The 24,661-nt window shown below is 42.1% G+C and overlaps 1 protein-coding gene across 3 annotated transcripts in view; it reads left to right on the forward strand.

Annotated features, from left to right (window-relative positions):
• Window positions 1–24,661, forward strand: part of HDAC9 (histone deacetylase 9) — a 980,770-nt gene that overhangs the window by 458,799 nt on the left and 497,310 nt on the right. For all 3 annotated transcript variants that reach the window (XM_075315376.1, XM_075315378.1, XM_075315377.1), the window contains one exon: window positions 5,257–5,298. In XM_075315376.1, coding sequence (XP_075171491.1) covers window positions 5,257–5,298 — 42 coding nt within the window. The remainder of the gene's footprint in view (window positions 1–5,256; window positions 5,299–24,661) is intronic.

A 24,661-nucleotide genomic window follows, 5' to 3' on the forward strand; every position in this document is an offset into this window, starting at 1 on the left:
GCAGAAATGCAAACTGCCAATCAGTTACTTGCTCCAGAGTTCAGGTCATGCTTGAGCCAGTGAAGGCTCAGCTCTTGGCTGCCAACAAGCCAAACCTCCATGGAACTGCTCATCTCTAATGAAGACATCATGACCAGCAGTCACCGCACTCCTGAGGGAAGTGATTGTCTGCTTTATAGGATGTCTTTACACTGGAAGTGATGACCACCAGGCACCTGACCTCTGAGATCATTGATTGGGAGGTAACTAATAGTCTGTATGCCAACACTTTTGGTCCGAGCAGAGACTATCTGAGGAGCAGAACTGCCCTGTCTACTTTTATAACTAAAAAAGAAAAGTAGCGCATATGAGAAGCACCCGTGGAATTAATATAAGGTTTGAATATAGAACTGCTCACCTTAGGAGGTTGTGCTCCCCTGCACAACCCCAGTGATGTGTGTATAGATCCTCCAGGTGAGGAACTTTCTCCACTGACGTTACCGCTGGTGTGCTTGCTGAGTTCGGGCTTCGTATCGCTCTTGTCTCCCTCAATCCACTGGCACCATGGATCTTGAAGCACCTGTGCGATCCTCTGTCCTTTTGGCTAAGATGTTCTAATTAGACCTGGCAGGTTCTATGTTCTCAGCAGCTCTTCCGAATTTCCCTGTCTACTTATATGCCTGATTGGCACTAGCGAGGTGATTAACTGTAATACAGATCATCCCAATTGGGCACACTCCCTTATAGTCTCTTACCGCCTAAAATTTTAAAACCTCACATCAAGATGTTAACAAATCTGCAATCTGAAATTAACTCAGGATTGTGTAGACTGGTGTACATATGGGTTATCATATGCAGTTATACCAAGGCGGGTACCAAAATGACAGTGTCTTAGAGCCTGCCTTCAATAGGTGGATACAGCTTAAAATGCTGTCCGACAGGGTACACAGTGACTTTGTCTGAATCATTACAGAAATGTCACCACCAATGCAAATGCCCAAATCCTGTATTCTGGGGCATGAGACGTAAGCCCTGATGGAGAAAGTGACCTCAGGGTTAAGTGTAATAGAAACATAGCCTTACATAAAAACCAGATTATTTATAAATTGAGGAAATTTAAAATTATATTGTGTGGATACAGCCTTACTAACCATACTATTATATAATGTGTGTATACTCTTTATTTTCTAAGTGCTGATTTTGTATCTTGCCCTTATTTGATTTAAATGTCTCATGAACAGAATATTGCAATTTTATGATGGCTTATGTGATGTCTTCCGTTCTGTCCTGCCGGCATTGTTAGCATCTGTTTCCAACAGTAGTTTATCTTGACAACTAGGGGCAAAACCAATTAAACCAGCAACACTCTGTTAATCTTTGAGTATCAAATTAAATGTAAATCGTACAATTCATCATAGCACATCAGAGCTTTGTGACACCAGTGCATTTTATATTACATTGTTCTGCTGTATTGTGTGTTAGGTGGAGCATGAACAGCATTACATCGCTACAAGACACTGTTCTACGCTTTGCAGATTAGTTTTGAAGAAGGAAATATAAGGCAAGTTTCTTACTGCCTATGAATCTTATGCGGGCATCACACGAGACGATCTATCGTGCGATGTGTCGTCGGGGTCATGGTTTTCGTGACGCACATCCGGCATCGTTCACGATGTCGTCTCATGTGACACCTACGTGTGACTCCAAATCGGTTATAAATCGTGGATCGTGTACTCGTCGCACATTTTAAAAAAATTGTTTAATCTTATTTGCGCAGGTTGTTCATCATTCCAGGGGCAGCACACGTTGCTCTGTGTGACACCCCGGGAACGATGAACACAGCTTACCTGCGTCTCGCGGCACCCGCCGGCTATGCGGAAGGAAGGAGGTGGACGGGATGCTTACGTCCTGCTCATTTCCTCCGCCCCTCCGCCTCTATTGGCCGGCGGCTGTGTGACGTCGCTGTGACGCCAAATATCCCTCCCCCTTCAGGAAGAGGATGTTCGCCGCCCACAGCGAGGTCGCTCAGCAGGTAAGTACGTGTGACGGCGGTTTGACCACTTTGTGCGACACGGGCACCGATTTGCCTGTGAAGCACAAACGACGGGGGCGGGTACGATTGCTCGTGCAATCGCACGATAGACCGTACCGTGTGAAGCCCGCATTAGTCCGGTTTCGCATGTGTTGGAAACATGCTTTGTGCTGAAATATACCTATGAGCTGACTGCTTCATAGAGACTTTTCATGCAGTTAGCCCAGGACAGGAAATCACGGGGATCTGGCCCGGTTTTGTAATCTGAGCACAAAGTGTATTTCATAGTCACAGTTTGATTTTGTAAAACTGTAAAACAACCATTATCCAGACTATAAAATAAGACGTTTTATGTGTTAAACCAATTTGCTAACTGTAACGCATTTAGCCTCAGAAAGAAGTAGCACATATCTGAAAATATTACTCAAATTGGTTGAAAACTTTTGTTGGGATCTTGCATTAGAGCTCAATTGGCACAAAAAATGACAAAGCACAGTAGATTTATGGTTTTCCAGCAAATAACACAAAATGATTAATTTTCCATCTTGGAGCAAACTAAATTTAGCATGCAGACTTCCTTATCTACATAGAAGTCTCAAAAACACAGTGGGTCAGACGTTTCTCAGAAAATGTACATGTCATTTTTGATACTCTCATCCATTCCTATCTGCCTTATCAGTAGATCTTTTATGCCCCAGTAACAAAGTCAGTGGCTTTATCTCAGCTCAGCAATTATCAACAGTAAAACCCATATTGGAGGGAGAGGGTATGGTAGGTCCCACTACCAATCATCCCATCATTTAAAAAAAAAAAAAAAAAAAATAATATTTATATATATATATATATATATATATATATATATATATATATATATATATATATATAAATAATATATATATATATATATATATAAAAAATTATTCACAACAAAGAATCTTTGGTAGAGGCATTAGTGTTTGATAGGGTCCCAACATTAAGAGGTCGCCTTGGCCTTGGCTATTGGGCTCACGTAAAACTGGCCATTTTTTGTGTTAATTATCTAAATTTTTATGAGGGGCTGCTGATGTCTTTGGCTTTACCCAGAAATAAATGAGAGAGGATAATGAAGCTTTACATTTATTCCACATACTCTAAGTTCTGTAAGCTTAGCAAAAAGAAGGATTTCGGTTGTGCCTCAAACCAGGCATCCGTAGCAGCCATGGCATCAGAAATGGTGTGAAATTTGATACCCTCGAGGTGTTTCTTCAGGTTTAGAAACAGATGGTAGTTGGAGGGAGCTAGATCTGGTGAATAAGGTGGGTGGTCAACAAGCTGGAAGCCCAACTCTGTCAGTTTTGCCGTGGTCGCTTGTGCACTGTGAGCAGAGGCATTGTCTTGCAGGAACAAGATTCCCTTGGACAGCTTGCCATGCCTTTTGGCCTTCAGAGATGCCTTCAATTGGTCAAAAAGTTCAATGCAATACCTTGCATTGATGGTGGAACCCTTTTGAAGGTAGTCCACAAGCAGCACGACCTCCTTATCCCAGAACACAGACACCATCACCTTAGTGGCTAATTTTTGCACCCTGAACTTCTTTGGATGAGGAGAACCACTGGGCCTTTACTCTTTTGACTGCTCCTTGTTTTCATGGTCATACAAATAAATCCAGGTCTCATCCATAGTGACCAATCCATCCAGGAAGTTCTTTATAAGTCCGGAAATGCTGACAAATAGACTGGGAGGTTTTCACTTGCATGCTTCTCTAATCTGTTATCAAACATTTGGGGACTCACTTTGCAGATAGCTTCCTCATGTCCAAATGTTCATGGATAATGACACAAACATGTTCACGAGAAATCCCCATGATGTCTGCTATTGCTTTAGGTGAATTTTGTGGATTCTCCAGTATAAGGTCATCACAGCATCGACGATCTCCGGAATAACAACTACTCTCGGTCGTCAAGGACATTTGTCATCATTGGTGCTGAACTGGCCTGTTTTAAATTTGGCAAACCAGTTCTTAACTGTGGAATATGAGCGACATTGATCCCCCAATGTCTGCGACATATCACCAAGAATATCCTTTGCGGAATTTCCTTTCAGAAACAAGATTTTTATCACTCCTCTGCTTTTGGTTGCTGTGAATATCGCATTAGACTCCTCCGTTTTGTTTTCCTGCGTGTATAGAACACTGTTGCCATAAGGTCTAAGACACATGGCGAGTAATACGGAGTGAGTGGAATGCGATAAAATCGCAATCCACTTGGACCATTATTATTTCATGGGGCAGCTCCCATGAGCGATTATTTTCTCAGCCCTAATCAGACCGAGAAAACAGTTGCAGCATGCTGCGAGTGTAATGCAAGCCTGTTTCACTCGCACCCATGAAAGTCTATGGGGTGAGAAAAACATCGCACTGCTCTCGCGTTACACTGGTGTAACGTGAGAGCAGTGCGGGAATCTGAGAGCAGTGCGGGAATCGCAATAGCTGGATACTGAAGAGAGAGGGAGCTAAATACCTCCCTCCTCTACGCAGCACTAGTCCTCCCCTCTGCAGCGCCGGCCCGTGCACCGCAGCTGTGGTCTAATCGCACGATTGGACCACAGTTGCAATGACCCTCACATGACACTCGGCTCCCGCTGTGCTGCCAGCGTGAGCCAAGTGTCATGCGAGGATCGCACATAACCCTGTGTGGTCCCGGCCTAAGCAACAAGCACAAAATTTTGAAATCATATATTAGACACAAAAGGCTTTCATGCGATGTAACATTCATTACCATAGAAACAAAAAAAGATCACAAAGCCAAAGACTTATCACCAGCCTTTCGCACATGTTTTTTATAGCAGTAATGCATGTTTATATTCCCATATTCATTGTTTACATATCTTAGCACTACAGAATGCAAATGTCTCTTTTTATTGTCAACAAAGAATCTTATCAGATGCCTCAGCAACGTTTATATTCTTATGAGGAAACTCAGATTTTTTGGAATTTTTTTTATCTTAACCAGCTTAGAAATACATGGTTTGCCTGCCACAGGCTCACACTATGTAAATAAAAACACCTCCAAGACTACAGCATGTTATGGTGATTTATTTAGTTATTTATTTAGTAATTTATTTATGTTTTACACAAAAATATGTAGATAGTGTTGTATCCCTTACAGATCATTTTTTCACTGTGTTGTTACCTAGCTATCAATAATATTAGTGATTCATTGTTCTGACACTTGCTAATTATCTTTTCATTCTCCATTTTATTGCAGTAAAGCAAGGATGGACGGAAGCATTGCCAACAGTCATTGTCGGTAAGATGAAAACATTTGTTATTCCTATTCCTACAAAAAAGTAACTGTGATACAACAAAAGAAGTTGATCCTTTGCAGAACATTACATTGTTGCACCACTGTGGACTATGGAGGACGTTTTGCAATGTTTTTCACGGTGGGCTTTTTGTGGACAAAAAACACATCACCTAAATGTAAGTCACTAGCTAAACAGTGATTTTTTTGCTGGTAATAGTCAAAAATCCTTAAACACCATGAGAAGCAGTGGTTTAAAAAAAGCTTTTGCAGAGCCAAAGATTGCTCCACGGAAGAATCTGAAAAATGGTGAACTTGGGTAGGGTGATCGAAGGCTGAGTTCAGAAAAAAATTAATTGGATTATTACATGCATCAGTTTTATCATCATTTATATGACTAAACACATCTAAAAGCCTTTTAACCAGATGGAAGTTGATGGTGTTATCCTTGCTCTGTTGTGTCTCTCATATACAGAAAGAGATGGTATGTTCAGTTTTATTGCAGAGATTTGTTGCTTTAAGGGAATCTGTCTGCACAAACTGACTATTCAAACCCAGAGCTGAACACTGTTAGGAAAATCCATTATTGTATTCTCCAGAAGTCATTCTTAATCCGAAAATATGCAAATGAAGATGAGGTACTTTGTGCACCTTTTAGCAAAGCCAAGTGATTTGGTGCACCTTACAAGCTAGCTTCTTTCTCTAGCACCTGTAAAGCCAGAGTTGTAAATCAAGCAAGATGTATATGTGACGCCCCTGCAGTAACCAGGTGTCACAAAAACAAGGTAACAACATGGTAACAGCTCGGGTCCTGCATTACTGTGCCAGTCACTACACGCACACACTAGCACACCAGGACATTTACACTCACAACCAGGGTGGGAGACCCCCCTTAGAGCCAGGTGACAGGGCTGGGCACTGTGAGCTAACAGGCAGCCAACTGGAAAGGGAGGGACCAGACCTGGGGGAGAAGAGAGTGACCTGGGTAAACAGCGGAGTTAGTTAGTTGGTAGGCGTGAGAGAGGAAGGAGTAGAGAGGAGAGGAGTGAGAAGTGTGTGGCAGTAAAGTAAAGGTGTCAAGACAGACAACAGACTCTTGAGACACAGTGAAAGAAGCAAAGAATCCGCAAAGACCTGAGTAGAACTCAGCCACTCAGAGTTAAAAAGTAGCTGGAGAGCGAGAGAGCAAGCTCCAAGGACAGAGGGATCCTGTGGGGTGGACATCCAGGGCTCACTGTACTTTGCATGCACTGGGTGCAGATCCCAGAACAGACCAGAACTTCAAGCCATCTGTTAACTCTGCCAGGCGGGTGGGTTTCCAGGACTCATCTGCCATCACTAACATCTGAGGCATCAGCAGCAAAGAGGGCACCAGGAGAAATTCCCTTAAATAGTCAAAGCGGACTGCAGCAGGACCCAGACACCAGAAAGACCTCCAAGTGCCTCACGCCAGGGAGGACTGACAAATACACCAGAGTGCATCGTTGGGAAAGTGGCACCAGGTTAGCTTGCACAGCTATAAAGGACACGGGTGCACCTTGGATCCAACATGTCCCCAGGGCGCAAATCCAGTATGTAAAAACAACCAAACTGTCTCCTGACGCTCCTCCACAGGTCCTCCATCTGCATAGAGCCTTTGGCCAGCTCCACATATAGTGAATTTTCATGTAATGCCTAATAGGGAGCCAGCACCATATAACCTTTGTGGATTCACCTCAAGGCTGATTTGAGTCTCATTTACATGGCAATTAAGTCTCATGCTATGCCCACTAGGGAGCCAGTACCATATGATTCTTGTGGATTCTCCTTTTGGCTGGCTTGAATCTCATTTGCATGCATAATTGAACACGGACCTATACAGGTAGCTTCACATGGTTTTCATCTAGACCTTGTAGTCCTTCCAATTTTGCCATTTAAGACGGTCTTGGACCTCATCTCCACCACATTTCACAATTGATAAGGTGTGATACCGAACATTTGACATTAGATCAAATACCGCCACAGTGATATGTGGACGCTATATGTGGACGCTAGAATTACTGTACTTACCTGATCCGCTTTGCATGCTAATTTGAATGTCATTCTTGTTGTACATAGTCCTTGAAGAAAACCCCCACAGGGTTGAAACGTTGGACAGTATATGAACACACAAAAAATAAAATAATTTTTTTGAGCACCATACTGGACTCTTTTTTTCATGTTTTCACTAGTGTGCCGGAGTACATGTATATAGGATCTGTCATTTTTCTCCAGAGCACCTAACTTAGGTGGTTGAGCCAGGTCTATTCTACAGAGTAAGTGACAAGGAACAGGCTGACTCAATTTTAGGTAGTTATTTAGGGACTGACTAGTGATTAGATCATACTCAATAGCTTGGACTGTAGTTAATGGTGCAAATTATCCCAAAAAGTAGTCTACAGACAGTGAGGCAGCGTGAATCCTAAAGAAGCAGCCAGATAGACATACAGGTGGCAGCTCAAGCCGGTTTGTGGCAGGAGTGGGCGACTTCTACCACAGAAAGGTATACTGGAGGACGCTTAGGGGAGTCCTTTGCTTGCAGGTCAATATAGTAATGGATATTAGATAAGCTGAATAATTTGTGCACTCTGGTCGAAGGTCATATACAAATTCCAGTGGGTGGGACGCCAAGCCGACGGGAACTTAATGACTCTGATGTGCAAGACTGTGATGCTGGGCTGGGTGGAGGAGTATGGACCTATAATGTCTGAGGGGCTATGGCCAGGTTGAATGAAGGAAAAGTATGTTAAGATAATGGCCATCCCAGTAGGCCACCACTGTACTTGGAACCTTTGGAGGTACCAATGAGTGTAAGACCCTTTGCTATAACTGTGGGCAACCCTCTATCCCCCACTTGTTCATATTGGTGAGAGTTACCGGGGCTCGGACAGGACTTACCGGATGATATCCTCAGCCATAGTCACTGCATTCCTGGTGGAGCCTACAGAACCAAGGTGAAAAGAAGGGAGTCCGATAGGAGTTAAACATATGGTCAATGATGTGCTTTCTAATGAAACAAGTATAGATGATGTTTTTCCCAGGATGAAAGGCTTTGATGCTGTGAATCTAAAGTGTGTTAAAATTGAACTAAGAGGATGTGCCCACTGTCTCAACTATAAAGTCAGAACTGTTGAACTAAAAGTTAACCAGAAAAAGAACTGTTTGCCTCCATGTTTGCTTTCACTGCTGGAGGGATCTGAGTCACCTCAGCCAACAGTGACATGTAGCAGCTTCAAAATTATGACCCACATGGCACCACTCCTTGAACCCAGTCAAGTCCACCAAACATGATAGCCTCCCTTGCTCTGTGGGTATTGCAGAGGTGTGAACTATAGGAGGGATCGCCTTGCTTACAACTACCACCCCGAGTCACCCACCCTCACAGATGCAGAACAAGTAGGTGGCAAGGTGCTCTGAACTTTTTGGCTAGGCCAAAGGTGCCTCGGGCATCTTATTAACATCCTTGAATAAAGAACAATTTATTAAAAACAAATTGGACAGTAAAATTACGATTTTAAATAGCAATATATCCACTACAAGGTGCCGTGCTTGGGCTATAGAGACATTTTGTGCTGACAATTTAAATAATTGCAGGTCCCAAGGGTCAACTCTGTTTGTGGATCAGCAGAAAAAGGTTGTTACTGGTTCTCTGGCATCTGAATGCCTGGTGATAAATTTTCAGACTGTCTAGTCAAAGTTTATGATGTTTATATATTAGAGGGGAATAGTAGATCTGTGCCTTTGTGTGAAGGTAGCATATATAGAAAAATATGTCTTATCCATGGGCTCTCTCTGATTCTGCAGATTCCATGTGTTTAAAGGGAACCTTTCACCTTAGAAAATACTTTTTACCTACAGATATAGCTTTAATGTTCAAGTTAATAGCATTGCAAAGCTGTCTCACTGCCTCACTGAAAATTAACTTATTTCTTCCCTGACACTGCCAGCTTTCAGTCATAGCAGCAGCTACAGTCACCACTCACAGCATTGCTCACTATACTGTAAGCAAACATTGACACTTAAATTGACATTTTAGTGCCAATGTGAAGTTACAGAAGTCAGTAACAGAATAGGGAGTGCTGTGAGCAGTGACTGTATCTGCTTTGCACACGCTCCTGTGACTGAAAGTTGGCAGCTGACGGGAGAAAATACATTCATATTCTCCTGGTAGCCACACTTTCATTAGGCAGCATTGTAATACTATTTACTTGCAGATTAGCCTGATGTCTGCAGGTAGCTAGTATTTTACACGGTGACAGGCTCCCTTTAACACTAGAAGTCTCAGAGAGGAGTCATTTAACATTTCTACTTTTGGAACCCAGAGACGGATGGAATGACTTGAAGGATTTTAGCTACCATCCTATAATCACCGTCTTTTGTTCTGTAATTAAGGCCATTACTGTCGCACCACAGGAGGTTGTTGTTTTCCATTGAGTTTAGCCATTTAGTTTCTAGTTAGTTCTATTCAGTTTATTGTATGTCATTTGACCCTCTTTCGGGACTTCAGGGGGGAGCTTGAAATTTCTGGGACTTCTAGTGTAAAGAGCATGGTGATAAACTACAATACTAATTAGAGCACATGGGTGAGGCTGGCACTATTTCTGTAAAAAGCTGACCTTTTTCTAAATTCTGACACCTCTTTGAAGCATTTGTGCCCCTGAAAAGCTAAAAGATATTACTAAATGTATTTAATAACCAACTGATATCATAACTGGTTGGCAAATAATTACTTTTATATTGTATTTATTTCTTTACCAGATTGATAGCATAAAGATAAGACACAAACTCTCTCCCTCCCCCACCTCCCTTAAACTGCAATTTGTCTTTCCATTTCAATGATCGTTCAGTCATTCAGTTTCAAAATTCTCAGCGCTGAATTCAGAGAGCAGCAAATTGAGTTGTAATTGATGCAATGAAATATGTTGTGCAATGGAGCTTTATAACAATCTGCCCTCTAACTGATCATTAAAACACTTATTAAGTCTCCAGGCATGTTTCTCCTGCCCTATAACATACCCCAGGTGCTGCACCCAAGTACTTGTGGTCAAAACCTAATGAAAACAATAAAAGCCTTTGTTTTAGGCCTGCTGATTATTTAATCTCTAGTTTTCCAGTTTTGGTTTATAACAAACATTAACAATTTTTAGAGAATTGCTTTGATCATATGTGACCTTTTTTCACTGCGCAGCCAAGCAATCAGCTTTGCAATGAACTGTGGTAAAAAGTTCACTGTTGCTCGAAAACAATTTTTTTTTTAATGTCATTTAAGTATGTGTTTCGGCGTTCTGAAAGAGCTTGATTATAAGCTAAGCAAAGAACATTTTTTTAAAATTTAATTCTGCACATGAAGTTTGTTTGTTTATATCTACATAACAAGGCTGGATGAATTATCTACGATATTTATTTAAGGTTTTTTTTCCCCGTAAATTATTTTGTTATAAATAAATGCGCCCTGGAGAAATTAAAAAAAATGTATTTTAGAAAATTCTGTAAATACAGAAAATATATAAACATATTTTGACCCTATTTTTCTTCTAAATTAAATTGAGAACTTTTTACAAGTAAGTCAGAATGCCAAAGCTGAGTTTACTCACATTACATGATCCCAATGACTCCTGCTGATGGCCTTGTTGGGCTATTAGGGTGGGCAACATGATGCACGTTTCTCCCCTTGGTCTGACTTCTAAGGGCGGCTTTGCACGTTGCGACATTGCACGTGCGATGTCGATGGGGTCAAATCGAAAGTGACGCACATCCGGCGTTGCAGTCGATATCGCAATGTGCAAATCCTTTTTGATACGATGAACGAGCGCAAAAGCGTCGTTATCGTATCATCGCTGCAGCCTCCGACATTTCCATAATGCCGGTGCAGCGACAGGTACGATGTTGTTCCTCGTTCCTGCGGCAGCACACATCGCTGTGTGTAAAGCCGCAGGAGCGAGGAACTTCACCTTACCTGCCGCCGGCTGCAATGAGAAGGACGGAGGTGGGCGGGATGTTTACATCCTGCTCATCTCCGCCCCTCCACTTCAATTGGCCGCCTGCCGTGTGACGTCGCTGTGACACCGCACGACCCGCCCCCTTAGGAAGGAGGCGGGTCGCCGGCCAGAGGGACGTCGCACGGCAGGTATGAGCGTGTGAAACTGCCGTAGCGATAATAATCGCTACGGCAGCTTTCACTAGATATTGCACGTGCGACGGGGGCGGGACTATCGCTGCAGCATCGGTAACACATTGTTACCGATGTCGCAGCATGCAAAGCCCGCCTAAGTTTTTAGATTGGACAATCTGAGGCACTGTCCTCCCCTTCATCTGACTTTTGGCATTTGCTCTCTGCTCTTTTAGCCCATTTCTCAGCTGCTGTGGATCCCATATGATGTTTAGTTGATAAGACAACCATGACTTCTCCTGTCAAGTCTTGCCTCGTCTTTGATTTTCATACTTTCCAGGCTTTTGATCCTTGTGCATTGCTTATGTCTCAAGACCTGATGATGATTCTGACCTCAGTTTTGTTCCCGACTTTACTCTTGAATTGATCCTCAGATTATTTTCCTGGCCTGGTATTTTGAGTTTGACTCTCTGGTCCTTGGTAGACATGAGCGAACTTGAGGTTTGGTTTTCGAACTAAACACCAAATTTAAAAATCAAGGTTCAAGGTTCGAATGCTTTACATGTGAACAAAACTCATGTGAGCAAAGCTGTGCTCAGGTACACTTGGTACTCAGCTCTGAATGAGCCACTTCCAGTGTTTGAACGTCGCACACTGGGGGTAAAAACACCGTGATCACTTATAGTGTGCAACAAAAAAAAAGTTTGAAAAAGTATAACCTGGAAGTGATCTGCTTATGGCGGGCTGTATGTGGGCGGAGACTCAAGCTGCCAATCAGTAACTTGATCCGGGGTTCGGGTCAAGCTCAAGCCTGTGGAGCTAGGCTTCTTTGCTGCTGGCAAACTGAGCCTTGACGGAACCACTCATCTCTAGTCCTTGGCACCATTCCTTACAGTGCTCCCATCTCATTTTCTAAATTTTACCATACTTACCCCTCAATGATGATGCTTTGCACTGCTCCATTAACACTACAGCTGTCACACAGTGCCTATTCTGTGGAAATTCCATTAAACCCATGTATACCTCTTTGCAGCTTTGCTAAGGGTTAGGGCAATGAACATGCCATTCCTTGCTTAGCCCCCTAGTCTAGTTTTTTATATAATCTGAAGCCTAAAGATTTCACTTTCCTCTTCATGATCGGAATGTCTGAACTAAATTGAAGACAAAATGCAGTAGCATGTATATGCCATTTATCTTAACAGTATTATAAAAAGGCTGATTTTTTTTTATTTAAAGGACTTTACAAAGGTCCAAGAGACATTCCAAATGTGAAGAAAAGGCAATTGGGACATCAGGATAAGAATCAGCTCTTTACAGTTAGAATATTATAACAATGGTATGCCCTACACAAAGTGATGGAAATAGCAAATACTATATTTACTTTAAAAAAAAATGTTATTTTACAGCAAGTTTTATTCAGGATTCTAGGTACTTAAGCAATGAATAATGTGTGATAGGGGCTGAAAGGTTATCATCACTGTTTTTGCTATTTTTCAATTTGTAGCTTCAATGCTACAGGATTTCCACCCGGTATTTGCTAATTTTGCTGCAAAGTTGATGTACTGCTCATCAGATGACCACTGCAACTAATCACAGGCCTCAGTCATGTATAGAATAAGATTGCTAAGACAAGTGATTAGCTGCTCATGAGAGGGGAGCATGTCATCAACAAAGCACCATAAACAAAAACTAGTGGGGAGCACTGTTTTATACAGTTCAACTATCTTTTCCTGTAGATCCGTTGACAATTCTTTTGCTTTCCCCATGACTCACAATCCAGAAACGTCAGTGGCTGGATGAAAGCTGTAAGGCCAAAGACACACGGCGAGAAAAACGGTGCAAGTGGAGTGCGATAAAACATTGCATTCCACTTGGACCAATATTAGCCTGTGTGTCAGCACACATGAGCGATTACTTTCTCAGCCCCAATCGGACCGAGAAAACAATCGCAGCATGCTGCAACTGTAATGCGAGACTCTTTCTCTCGCACCCATTCAAGTATATGGGGTGAGAGAAAAATTGCACTGCACTCACGGTACATCGGTGTACCATGAGTGCAGTGCGAGAATGGCAGTAGCCGGCTATGGAGGAGAGATTGAGATAAATCTCTCCCTCCCCTCCGCAGCGCTGGCCTGCCCCTCCTCAGCATCGGCCCACCCCCCGCAACTGAGGTCCGCTCGCACAGTTGGACCTTAGTCGCAGGGACACTAGCATGACACTCGGCTCTGCTGTACTGCCAGCGTAAGCCGAGTGTCATGCGAGGGGATCGTAGTAATCCTTGTGTGGCCCCAGCCTAAGAGTCTGTCTGGATCCCAGAAACTCACTCAGCTTTTATGCACACTGATTACACGCAAACAGGTCACAGGTGAGGATGTTACCTTTATTAGACTTTCAAACCCATTTGTGTCAACTTCTGTGCATGTTGTCAGGCCAAAATCACCAGGTGATGTGAACTTTTGATCAGGGTCATTTGGATGTTTTTGGTTGTCATTATGATTTAAAAAGAGAAAACACAGTAGTTTGACAATAAATGGCTTCACCCAAACACTAACCATGAGGGAAAAAAATGTTTTTGTATTATCATTCATATTCTCTGAAAAAAGGCTAAAGGTCCAGTCACACACAACGACTTACCAGCGATCCCGAAAACGATGCGACCTGATAGGGATCGCAGGTAAGTCGCTGGGAGGTCGCTGGTGAGATGTCACACAGTCAGATCTTATCAGCGATGCAGGAACAATACAGGACGCAGTAGCGACCTGTATAACGATCTCAGCAGTCACTGTGACCCTGTCACACAGTGTCAAACACACAAGAAAATTTCCTGGACCATTCTGCAACGTTTAGAGATCTTACAGCAAGGGCCTGATCGCTGGTAGGTGTCACACATAACAAGATCGCTAACGGGATCGCTACTGCGTCACAGAAACCGTGACTCAGCTGCGATCTTGCTAGCGAACTCGTTATGTGTGACGGTACCTTAAGAAAGGAAAAAATCTGCTGGGATATGTAAACTTTTGAGGGCAACTGTATCAGATATTTGTTCTTTTGTTATTTTTGGTAATTCCTAATTTCACTATTTTATATCTGATCTCAGAAATCCCCTTTTTTAACTCACTTCTCCCTTCTCACGATCCTAACATCTCAATTCATATTAACCTCAAAGTTCTGATTAAATTCATGTAACAGGTGAAAACAGAGTTGTTTTCTCATGATATTTTACAAGAAGAAGTTGGATAACACCTTAAAAGCAAATTTTGGCATCATAAAGAAATATACCTTTCTTTACAGTTGTATAAAACTGCTGAATGGGGGGAAACCAGTAATTAAAGTCTGAGGTGAATGAATAGTTAAGCATTTGGCAAAATAACATGTTAGAAGAAGGAATTTATTGTCAGTCGGTAAGTGCTGTAAAGCTCTCTTTTAATTAGACTTTCTTTAACATTCACAGTTTAATAGATATTATTTGGCAAAACATTTTAGAATCAAGGATAAGATTGCAGTGACATATGGAGAACTAAAGTGGAGATCTTTACATATAGTGATTTAATTATGCAGTAAATTTTACATGTACAGATCTGTACAAAAGTTTTAGACAGATGTGGAAAAAATCGCCTCTAAATAAAAGTGCTATAAAAAAAAAAAATTAAAAAAAGAAAAGAAATGGTAGTTTATTATTTTTTAATTTTTTTTAATTAACAATACATACAGTTAATAAACAAAAGACAAATTCGAATCAATCAATATTTGGGGTGACCATCCTTTGCCGTTTAAACAGTATCAACTCTTCTAGGTTCACTTGCACACAGTTTTTGTTGAAACTTGGCAGGGAGGTTGTTCCAAACACATTTGAGAACTAACCACTGATCTTCTGTGGATATAGGCTTTCACAAATCCTTCTGTTTTTTGCATGTAACCCTTTAGGGTGCTTTACACGCTGTGACATCGCTAACGATATATCGTCGGGGTCACGGTGTTTGTGAGGCACATCCGGCGTCGTTAGCGACATCGCAGCGTGTGACAGGAGCGACGATCAACGATCGCCAAAACAGCAAAAATCGTTGACCATTGACACGTCTCTCCTTTTCATAATATTGTTAATGGTGCATGCTGCTGGTTGATTGTCGTTCCTGCGGCATCACACATCGCTATGTGTGACACTGCAGGAACGACGAACATCTCCTTACCTGCGTCCACCGGCAATGAGGAAGGAAGGAGGTGGGCGGCATGTTCCGGCCGCTCATCTCCACCCCTCCTCTTCTATTGGATGGCCATTTTGTGACGTCGCTGTGACGCTGAACGCACCCCCCCCCTTGAAGGAGGGATTGTTCGGCAGCAACAGCGACATCGCAGAACAGGTATGTGCGTGTGATGCTCCCATAGCGATAATGTTCGCTAGATTTCCAGCTGCCTGCAGACACTCAGTATTGTATTCTCCAGCTCTCTGGGAAATAAACTGACTTCTATTGCAGCCAAATATTTCAAATGTTAACTCATCATTCCAAGCATCTGCTGCCATTTTCTGCCCCGCCCCCCCACACTCCAAGTTCCTATATTATAAGGCATAGTTTAGCTGCTTGGCCTTTTTTCCATGTCATAGTCTATTTGGCCACATTTAGTTCATCAAGGCTACTTTTGGCCAGGCTCATGTGAATAATGTATGGGTGTAGCTGAGTCTCACATGTTGCTACTAGTTCTGAGCTGAATGGCACTGCTTGCCATCTTCTGATATCAAAGAGAAGTAATCTTAATGTTTCCAAATTCCCTTAAGTTTCCACTGAGTCACCAGTTCTTAATCTTAGGGTATGTGCCCACGATCAGGACTCGCTGTGTTCAGAACGCAGTAAGTCCTGACCAGTGGGGCCGCATGTCTCCTCCGCAGGTGAATGCAGGAGACCGCAGCTGACAGTGCCCACAATCAGGGTTCGATGCGCTGCGGTCTCTCGCTTGTGTTCTCCCTACGGAGGATGCAGGCGATTTCGCAGATCAAAATTGACAAGCTGCGGTCTGGAAAGACGCACCGCAGGTCAGTGCTTGCTGTGGAAAAACAAGCACAGTGGGCATGGGATTTCTAGAAATCCCATCCACTGCTTGTCCTGTACAATGCAGTGTTTTGGACACAGCTGAAGCATGCTGCTTCCAAAACGCTGCAAATACTGATTGTGGGCACGCAGCCTTACCCATTTATTGTTGCCTTCGGTGCCTGAGAAATACAGGCATATACTTAGGCCTCATACAATGCCATCAAAAAGGTGTCTGATTTACTCTAAATTTATTCTACAGCAAAAGAATAATCCCATACATGCACCATAAAGAAAAATATGGAAACTTGAAAATGAGGATTTGGCCCCCACAAAGTAATAATTGATTCTCTGTGGGAATCCATTATGGCCCAGGAGAACCTGCACAAGCAAACATCAACAGAAAATTTATGGTTAATTCTCCAAGATGTTTGGAACAACCTCCTTGCCATGTTCTTTCAAAAACAATGTATAAGTATATAGAAGAATTGATGCTTTCATAGTATTCTGAAGTCAAAGGTTGGTCACACTAAATATTGATTTGATTTAGATTTCTCTTTCGAGGGGTGGTAAAGGATAAAGGGTATATGTATTACAACAATGTATGATCGAGTCTGCTAAAAAATTTTACAGCCCGATCAAATTATTAGTCTACTGGAACAAATTTTCAGAAGACAACAATACACATTTACATATGCATTCATACTATTATCTTCTAAAACAGAATCTAAACTCGTTGTGAAACCATCAAATGTTTTGACCTGCTCTTGACGTAGATTATTCCACAGATTATTAGTTCTTCTGGTAAAGAAGCCTTGTTTCCTCTGGAGATTGAACTTTTCTTTCTCTAGACTGATATAGTACCCCCTTGTTTTTTCAGGGGGTTTAACATGAATCAGGTTTTGTGTGTCCTTTTCGTATGGTCAGTTATGCACTCATACAAGGGAATCATGTCCCCGTAAGATGTCTATTCTCAAGACTAAATAATGTAATTCTTTTAATCTTCCTTCATAACCAAGACAACAAATATCTTCCAATATCCTCCATGCCCTTTATAAGTTTTGTAGCTCTTCTATGTACTTTTTCCAACTAAAGTGCATTTGCCAGATGGGGTCACACTAACGCTGTGTACAGTTGATGTATTACTTCCCTGTTGTGTGAATTCTTGCTTCTTTTAATGTGACAATATCCCTAACTTTAAATGCTTTTGTTTAATGTATGATCCACAAGTACGTCCAAATCCTTTTCTACAAGTGATTCTTCTAGTTTTACTTCCCATAGAAGTTGCCAGCATACTATTCGTGCCAAGATGCAAGTCAATTTGTTACTTATGAATATCTTCCATAGACTGCACTCGGTGTGGAAAGGAAAATGTGTCCAGCACTTGGATCCTCTTCTAAAATCACTTTTTATTGAAAAATATAAACATACACAGTAGCCATCTTCAAATACCTTCAAGCCATCAGTAGCAATATAAACTATACTGATGAGCAAAAGGGTAACAATGTTTTACACTTTTGGTTTCTGGGCACCATATCTCACCAATTATTACAGCTGTGAACATGAGACTACAATAATTTTATCAACAATCATCTTGGCTATATTATACATAAATTTGACTTGCAATTATTTTGCATATGAATAGTTATGCAGATTCTTATCATGTCATTACATTGTTACTGTTTTGCTCCTGGTGGTGTAAATACCTTTTTCTTCATGTATTCTCTACTACAACTTACAACCTGTTCTCACATTCCCTAATAGCTTAGTGTGTTATTAGGTTGATTCCCAATAAAAAGTCACTGGTTCGAACTGAGGAAGAGCCATGAAGAAGATTTCCCACAAAAAGAGAAGCAGCATAATCTAGCTCATTGATAGCGGTCGGTAGCACAAGAAAATTACCAAACCGCATCACGTGTGTGCTGTGATATATGGATGAATATGAAATGAAGTCTGTCCATCTATTCAAGAGCCAAGAAGGGGATGTCCAGGCAAAGTATCGGAGTCAACAAGTTGTGTCAACATAAGGTCTATCAGTTGTGGTGCGACAAACACAACAGGGGAAGAGACTCATATGCTTTGTAATAGTTTGATCACAGGCATCCATGCAACCATCATGCATACACATTACACAATTCTGGAATGGTGGCATGAAGAAATGTTAAGAAGCTTCTACATCAATATTATGATAAGAAGCATCGGCTTGAGTTTGCAAACAAAGTACGAAACGTGAACATTATAAGATTGGAAATGGGTGATTTGGAGACATAAGATGAAAGTCAATAGACTAGGCTTTGATGGGTGGAAATGGGTCTGGAAGACATAAGGGAAAAAAGGGTTAAGGGATTGAGAAATTGAAGGAACAGTCAAGTTCGGTGGAGGAAGCCTGATGAAATGGCGTTGTTTCACATACAAAGGGGTTGGATACTTGACAAGGATCAATGGTGGTCTCATTGCTGACATATATGTGAGTATCCTATAAGATGAATTACTTGATACACTTGAGTATAATGGGTATGAAAAGTATGACAGTGTTCCAGCAGGAAAATAACCCGAAGCATACATCAAGACTGGAGGAGAAATGGTTCAATGATAATAAAGTAAAGGTTCTGGATTAGCCAAGCAGAGTTGAAGAAAAAGCTGTATCCATTCCAAAGTGAGTCTACCTGTATGCACCAATATTGGGAAAGTGTAGAAGAGACCAGGGATCAGATTTCAGTCGAGACATACTTGAATTTGATCAAGGACATGCCCAGAAGGATTAAGGTAGTGTTGAAAGACAAAGGTGGATTTACAAAATGCTAACAAAATAATACAAATTTAAATTTAGATTTTTAGGAGCAAAACAGTAACAATGCAGTAACATGACTGGAATCTGTATAACTAATCATATCCTAAATAGTTGCAAGTTAATTTTATGTATGAGATAGCCAGGATCTTTGTCTTTAAAAATGAGGGTAGTCTGATGTTCTAAGCTGTAGTGGATGGTGAGATATGGAGCCCAAAAATAAAATGTTCAAAACATTGTTACCCTTTTGCTTGTCAGTGTATATAGCTTTGTGTCAGCTGTAAAAATTTAAACAATACTAGTAATCCTGACTACTATGCCAATAATAATAAGTTGAATAATAGTTTACCCATCACTGAATCTAGTGATACACCACTTATGACTGGGGTTCATTTAGAGTAGCAGACATTCACCACAACTCTCTGAGTGCAGTCTTTGAGCCATTTTTCTATCCAGTTACAAGCTTTACTTTCTAAATTGATAGATCCTATTCTACCAATTAGGCGTTCATGTGAGACAGTGTCAAACACCTTTTCAAACTAAAAAACCCCCACTTTATATGTACAGTTACCCATGTTCTCAATGCTTCAAAAATGCTTATAAGGTTAGTTTGAAAACTTCTGCTCTTAGTGGCTATTACTTCTAAGTTCTAATGATATTTTCTACTATATACTCCTGTGTATAATCCCTTACAAAATATTTTCCCCACAATGGATATTATCCTTACTGTTCTATTATTAGGACAGACCTACAGCTCTTTTTAAAAATGGGAACCACACTAGCTTTGCCCCATCACTTGTCACAGTATAAGTCAACAGAGAGTCTCTAAAAGTTATTTACAAACCCCCAAAAAAAAGAACTGAGCTGAGGTCCTTAAGAACTCTTGGATGCAGCCCATCTAGTTCAAGGGTCTTTTTCACATTTGTTATTTAGCTTTGCTTGGACCATATCTAACCCCTTAGCGACATTCACCATACATGTATGACGCATGTCAGGAGTGGATGTATGGGGTGGGTTCACGGTGTGTGTGTTACAGCCAGGATCTGCCTCTTACAATCGCGGGTGGATCAGAGTTCTGCCTGCAATTGTTAACCTTATAAATCTCATTGTCAAACTCTGACAGCAGGATTTAATACATGCTGGCATAGGGGCACCATTTTCAGCCCCTATTGGCGCACCCGTGGCGTGATCGCGGTTGCTGATTTTGTTGCTGTGACAACAGGGGCTTTGCTGAAGACCTTCATACTTGTCATTGCAGCGCTCCTTGAAACCTGCTTTAAAGGGTACTGTGATTTTTACTATATACAGCAATGCTCTGGAAACAGGAAGAACAAAGCTACATATGAAGCAGCTTCCAGTAAGCTGGAAGCTGAAGTAGAGTGTGGTGCTCTCCCACTGACTAGAGAAGGGAGCTGATGACTTCAGCTGGACAGCACACACACCCATACTGCCAGACTGGATGATACTGCAGGTTCCAGCCACCCAAATCAAAGTGGCTGGACACAGCCTGTCCCATCCAGAGCTTTTGTTGGTTCCAATGTCCCGGTTATCACCAACAATGACCACAGAATGAATACAATGATGCCTGGCAACGGAAGGTTCGGGTGGATATATAACGATATTGTGACTTTTCCTTCTAAGTGTTGTGATTTCAATGTTCAGGCGTGTATATATTCAGACACAAACATATTAACCTGAACATAACGTACATGCCCATCAACAATGGGTAGCTGCTATTTTTACAAATTTATGAGTACAGAACAGTGCACTAAAATTTAAATAACCTTAAACTGTAATTAATAATACATTTATTCAGCTAGTGTCTTTTGTAATTGTATTATTGTAGACAATAACATGTGTTTTTTTTTTTTTTTTGCAATATATAAAAAAAAAATCCATCTAATATAACAGTTAAACCATTTTAATTCTCAAATAGAAGGTAAACAGAGAAAAAAGCACTCTTTAGCATTCATATAACGTATTTGTTACTGTCTGAGAATTACTGATTAATTTCCTTTTTTGTGTACCCTTGTTTCTATGATCTACTGTTCTAGTACAAAGAGAAAATACTGAGTGAAGTTTCTGCCAAGATTTTCTAACTAAACCATGCAAAAATAAAGTGGCACTTAAAGTAAATGCTTTGTGGACAAGATTTTGGCTCAGCTTCTTTATAGCACAAAGCTTATAATTTATGTTGAAATAATTCCCTTATAATCCAATATAAAATAAATTATATTCTGAAACAATGGTATAGCATCTTGAATCACATTTTAATAAATAATCAATTATTTCTTGGTATTTACATATCTATCTACAGACATGGACAAAATTGTTAATACCCTTCTGCTAGGGCAGGGCCAGGGGCAGACGGCTGTAGATTTTCTCATCCTATGAAATCGGGCCAATAATGCAAAATGTCACTCTGATCTAACTCTGGTCAAAGTTTGGCAGGAAAGTGTGCGTCAATTCTCTTGGATGAGAGAATCGGCACACACTGTAAAGAGAAGATGGAGAACAAAATTTCTCCACATTCTCCATTGTGTTAGTGCGTGGAAATTGGACTGTGCTTATATGTCATACGAGTGCAGTCTAATAAAACTATGGCTGAGAGTGATCCAAGTATCTGATCAAACTCTGATATGCAGAGCTTGTTTCCTCAGATAAACACTCCCTGAAGAAAAAATCTGACAAAGCTCACTGCGGCTGCGTGGGAAGAGCGGTGATGTCACCGATACTTGTGTCCGCGCTTGCCTAACATCTCTATGGCTTCAGCTATCTTGGGGTTGAGCGAGGACACATGGCGGCCCTGACAATCACACATAAATAGGTGTGGACGGGTATATCCACACTTGCCTGACATCGCTATGGCTTCAGCAATGTTGGTGCGAGCGACGACACATGGCGGCCCTGACGATCACACATAAGGAGGAGTGACCGGGTATGTCCGCGCTTGCCGGACATCACTATGGCTACTGCAATGTTTGGGCGAGCGTGGAGACATGGCGGTCATGACAATGAGAGAGAGAAAAGAGAGAGAAGAGAGCAGAGAGAGAAGAGAGAGAGAAAAGAGAGAGAGGAGAGAGAATAAAAAGAGAAAATAGAGAAGAGAGAGAAAGACCGAGAGAAGAGAGTGAGAGAAGAGAAAGAGAGAGGAGAGAGAAAAGAGAGAGACAGAGAGATCAAATAACGCAACATATACAATACACAAATGCAGAGGGATGGCATACAACAGATATATTGGAAAGAGCAAATATAGCGTACCACAGCGCCTTAGGGTACTTGTCACCGGGCCAGTGGTTCCTTGGGGTAGCTGTGACTGGCCTGACCTGGTTGCTTGACCCCGTTGGCTACATGAAAAACAAAAACAGCAAACGGACAAGTGTCCAATACAGATGGGGATGGAAGGAGGGTGACTGGCCCCTGGGAAGTGTGTCACTGGTTGGAGCGGTGACTGGGGTCTTGGCCTCCTCCGCTGCCGACCCTTCCTGTGACTGGTCCTCTCCCAGGCCCAGTACTGGATGGGGAACGGCGATGATTCACAGCGCCACCCATGGTATGCGGCCAGGAATTAGCCGCCACTGCACAGTCTCTTTCTGGGGCAGGTGTTAGGTGCAGCTGGGATGGTGTCGCTCCCCACGGGCAGAGCGGGGAATCCCGGGAGGTTGGTGAGTACGGGGGTAGCAGTCCACGGGAGCACAGGAGTGCAGGGTGGCGGTAGTTACTCACAGAGTCACCAGGTGCGGGTTCCAGTCACTTTATTTACTGGCTCAGGTGGTATTGCACCCGGAGTGTGGGTCCTTGCCATCAGAGACTCTGGTCGATCCCGGGCAGGTCAGAGGCTGGATCCGGTTTGGTAATCTGTGACCTTTCTCCTCCATGCACAACTCTGTACTCACCCTCGGTCCTAGTCCGTACAGGCTGGCAGCCTGGTCTTCTTGTGGGTCGGACCTTTGTCCCATCTCCCAGGCCCCCTATCTGCTGCCGCATCATGGCCACCCAAACTGGGGCTCTGTTACTCTCTTGTGCTCAGTCCTATGCTTTGGTGACTATTGTCTTTAAGTCCACGATTACAGGTGCTGGGTCCCATCTCTCTAGATCAGGGGTCTCAAACTTGGCTGGGTGTATGGGCCGCACAGAGGAAAAAAAATAATTTGGGGGCCGCATTCTTTGCAGGACAAAGTGACATTTTTATTGGTACCATATATAATATATTTTATTTTTTTTACACACCTTAGGATCACTGATTTTGAACATTTTCCCTTGTTCATTATAGCAAACGTGCACATTCTTTGTTTAAATATAAACTTTTTTTTTTACATTTTATTCCTTTCTTGTAACTCTTACAATTAGCACTATATAGAAATTTTGACCAACATCTTTTAGTAATGTTCCCCATATTGTTGTAACGTGTCCATCCTTGTCCCCTTGTAGTATTGTACCCCATCCTAGTCCTTATCCCACAGTAATGTGCTCAACCTTGTCCCCTTGTAGTATTGTACCCCATCCTAGTCCCAATCCCACAGTAATGTGCTCAGCCTTGTCCCCATCCTAAAGTAATATTCCCCATCCTTGTCCCCATTTTGTAGTAATGTGTTCATCCTTGTCCCCATACTATAGTAATGTCCCCATTCTATAGTAATGTGTCCATCCTTGTCCCCCATCTTATAGTAATGTTCCCCATCCTTGTCCCCTTGTAGCAATGTCCCCATCCTATAGTACTGTCCCCATTATATAGTAATGTGCCAACCTTGTCCCCACCCTATAGTAATGTCCCCAGCATTATCCCTATTCTATAGTAATGTTTCCCATCCTTGTCCCCTTGTAGTAATGTCCCTATCCTACAGTAATGTGCCCACCTTGTCCCCATCATGTAGTAATGTTCCCATCCTATAGTACCGTGCCCATCCTAGTCCCCATCCTATAGTACTGTGCCCACCTTGTCCCCATCCTATAGTAATGTCCCCAGCCTTGTTCCCATTCTATAGTCATGTGCCCATTCTAGTCCCTATCCTATAGTAATGTGCCCATCCTAGTCCCTATCCTAATGTCCCCATACTATAGTAATAATGTCCCCATCCAATAGTATTGTGCCCATCCTTGTAATGTCCCAATCCTATAGTAATGTCCCCAGCCTTGTCCCTATTCTATAGTAATGTGCCCATCCTAGTCCCTATCCTATAGTAATGTCCCCATACTATAGTAATAATGTCCCCATCCAATAGTAATGTGCCCATCCTTGTAATGTCCCAATCCTATAGTAATGTCCCCAGCCTTATCCCCATCTCATAGTAATGTGCGCACTTTGTCCCCATCCTATAGTAATGGGTCAGCAGCTCCCCTCACCTTCCACAGATGCCGGAGTGAAGCTGAGGGGAGTGGTCTGCGGCCCCAGATCCACAGTGATTGGAGAGATCGGTCACAAGGCCGGTCTCT

This window comes from Anomaloglossus baeobatrachus, chromosome 6 (genome assembly GCF_048569485.1).
Source record: "Anomaloglossus baeobatrachus isolate aAnoBae1 chromosome 6, aAnoBae1.hap1, whole genome shotgun sequence".
Classification (NCBI taxonomy): Eukaryota; Metazoa; Chordata; class Amphibia; order Anura; family Aromobatidae; genus Anomaloglossus; species Anomaloglossus baeobatrachus.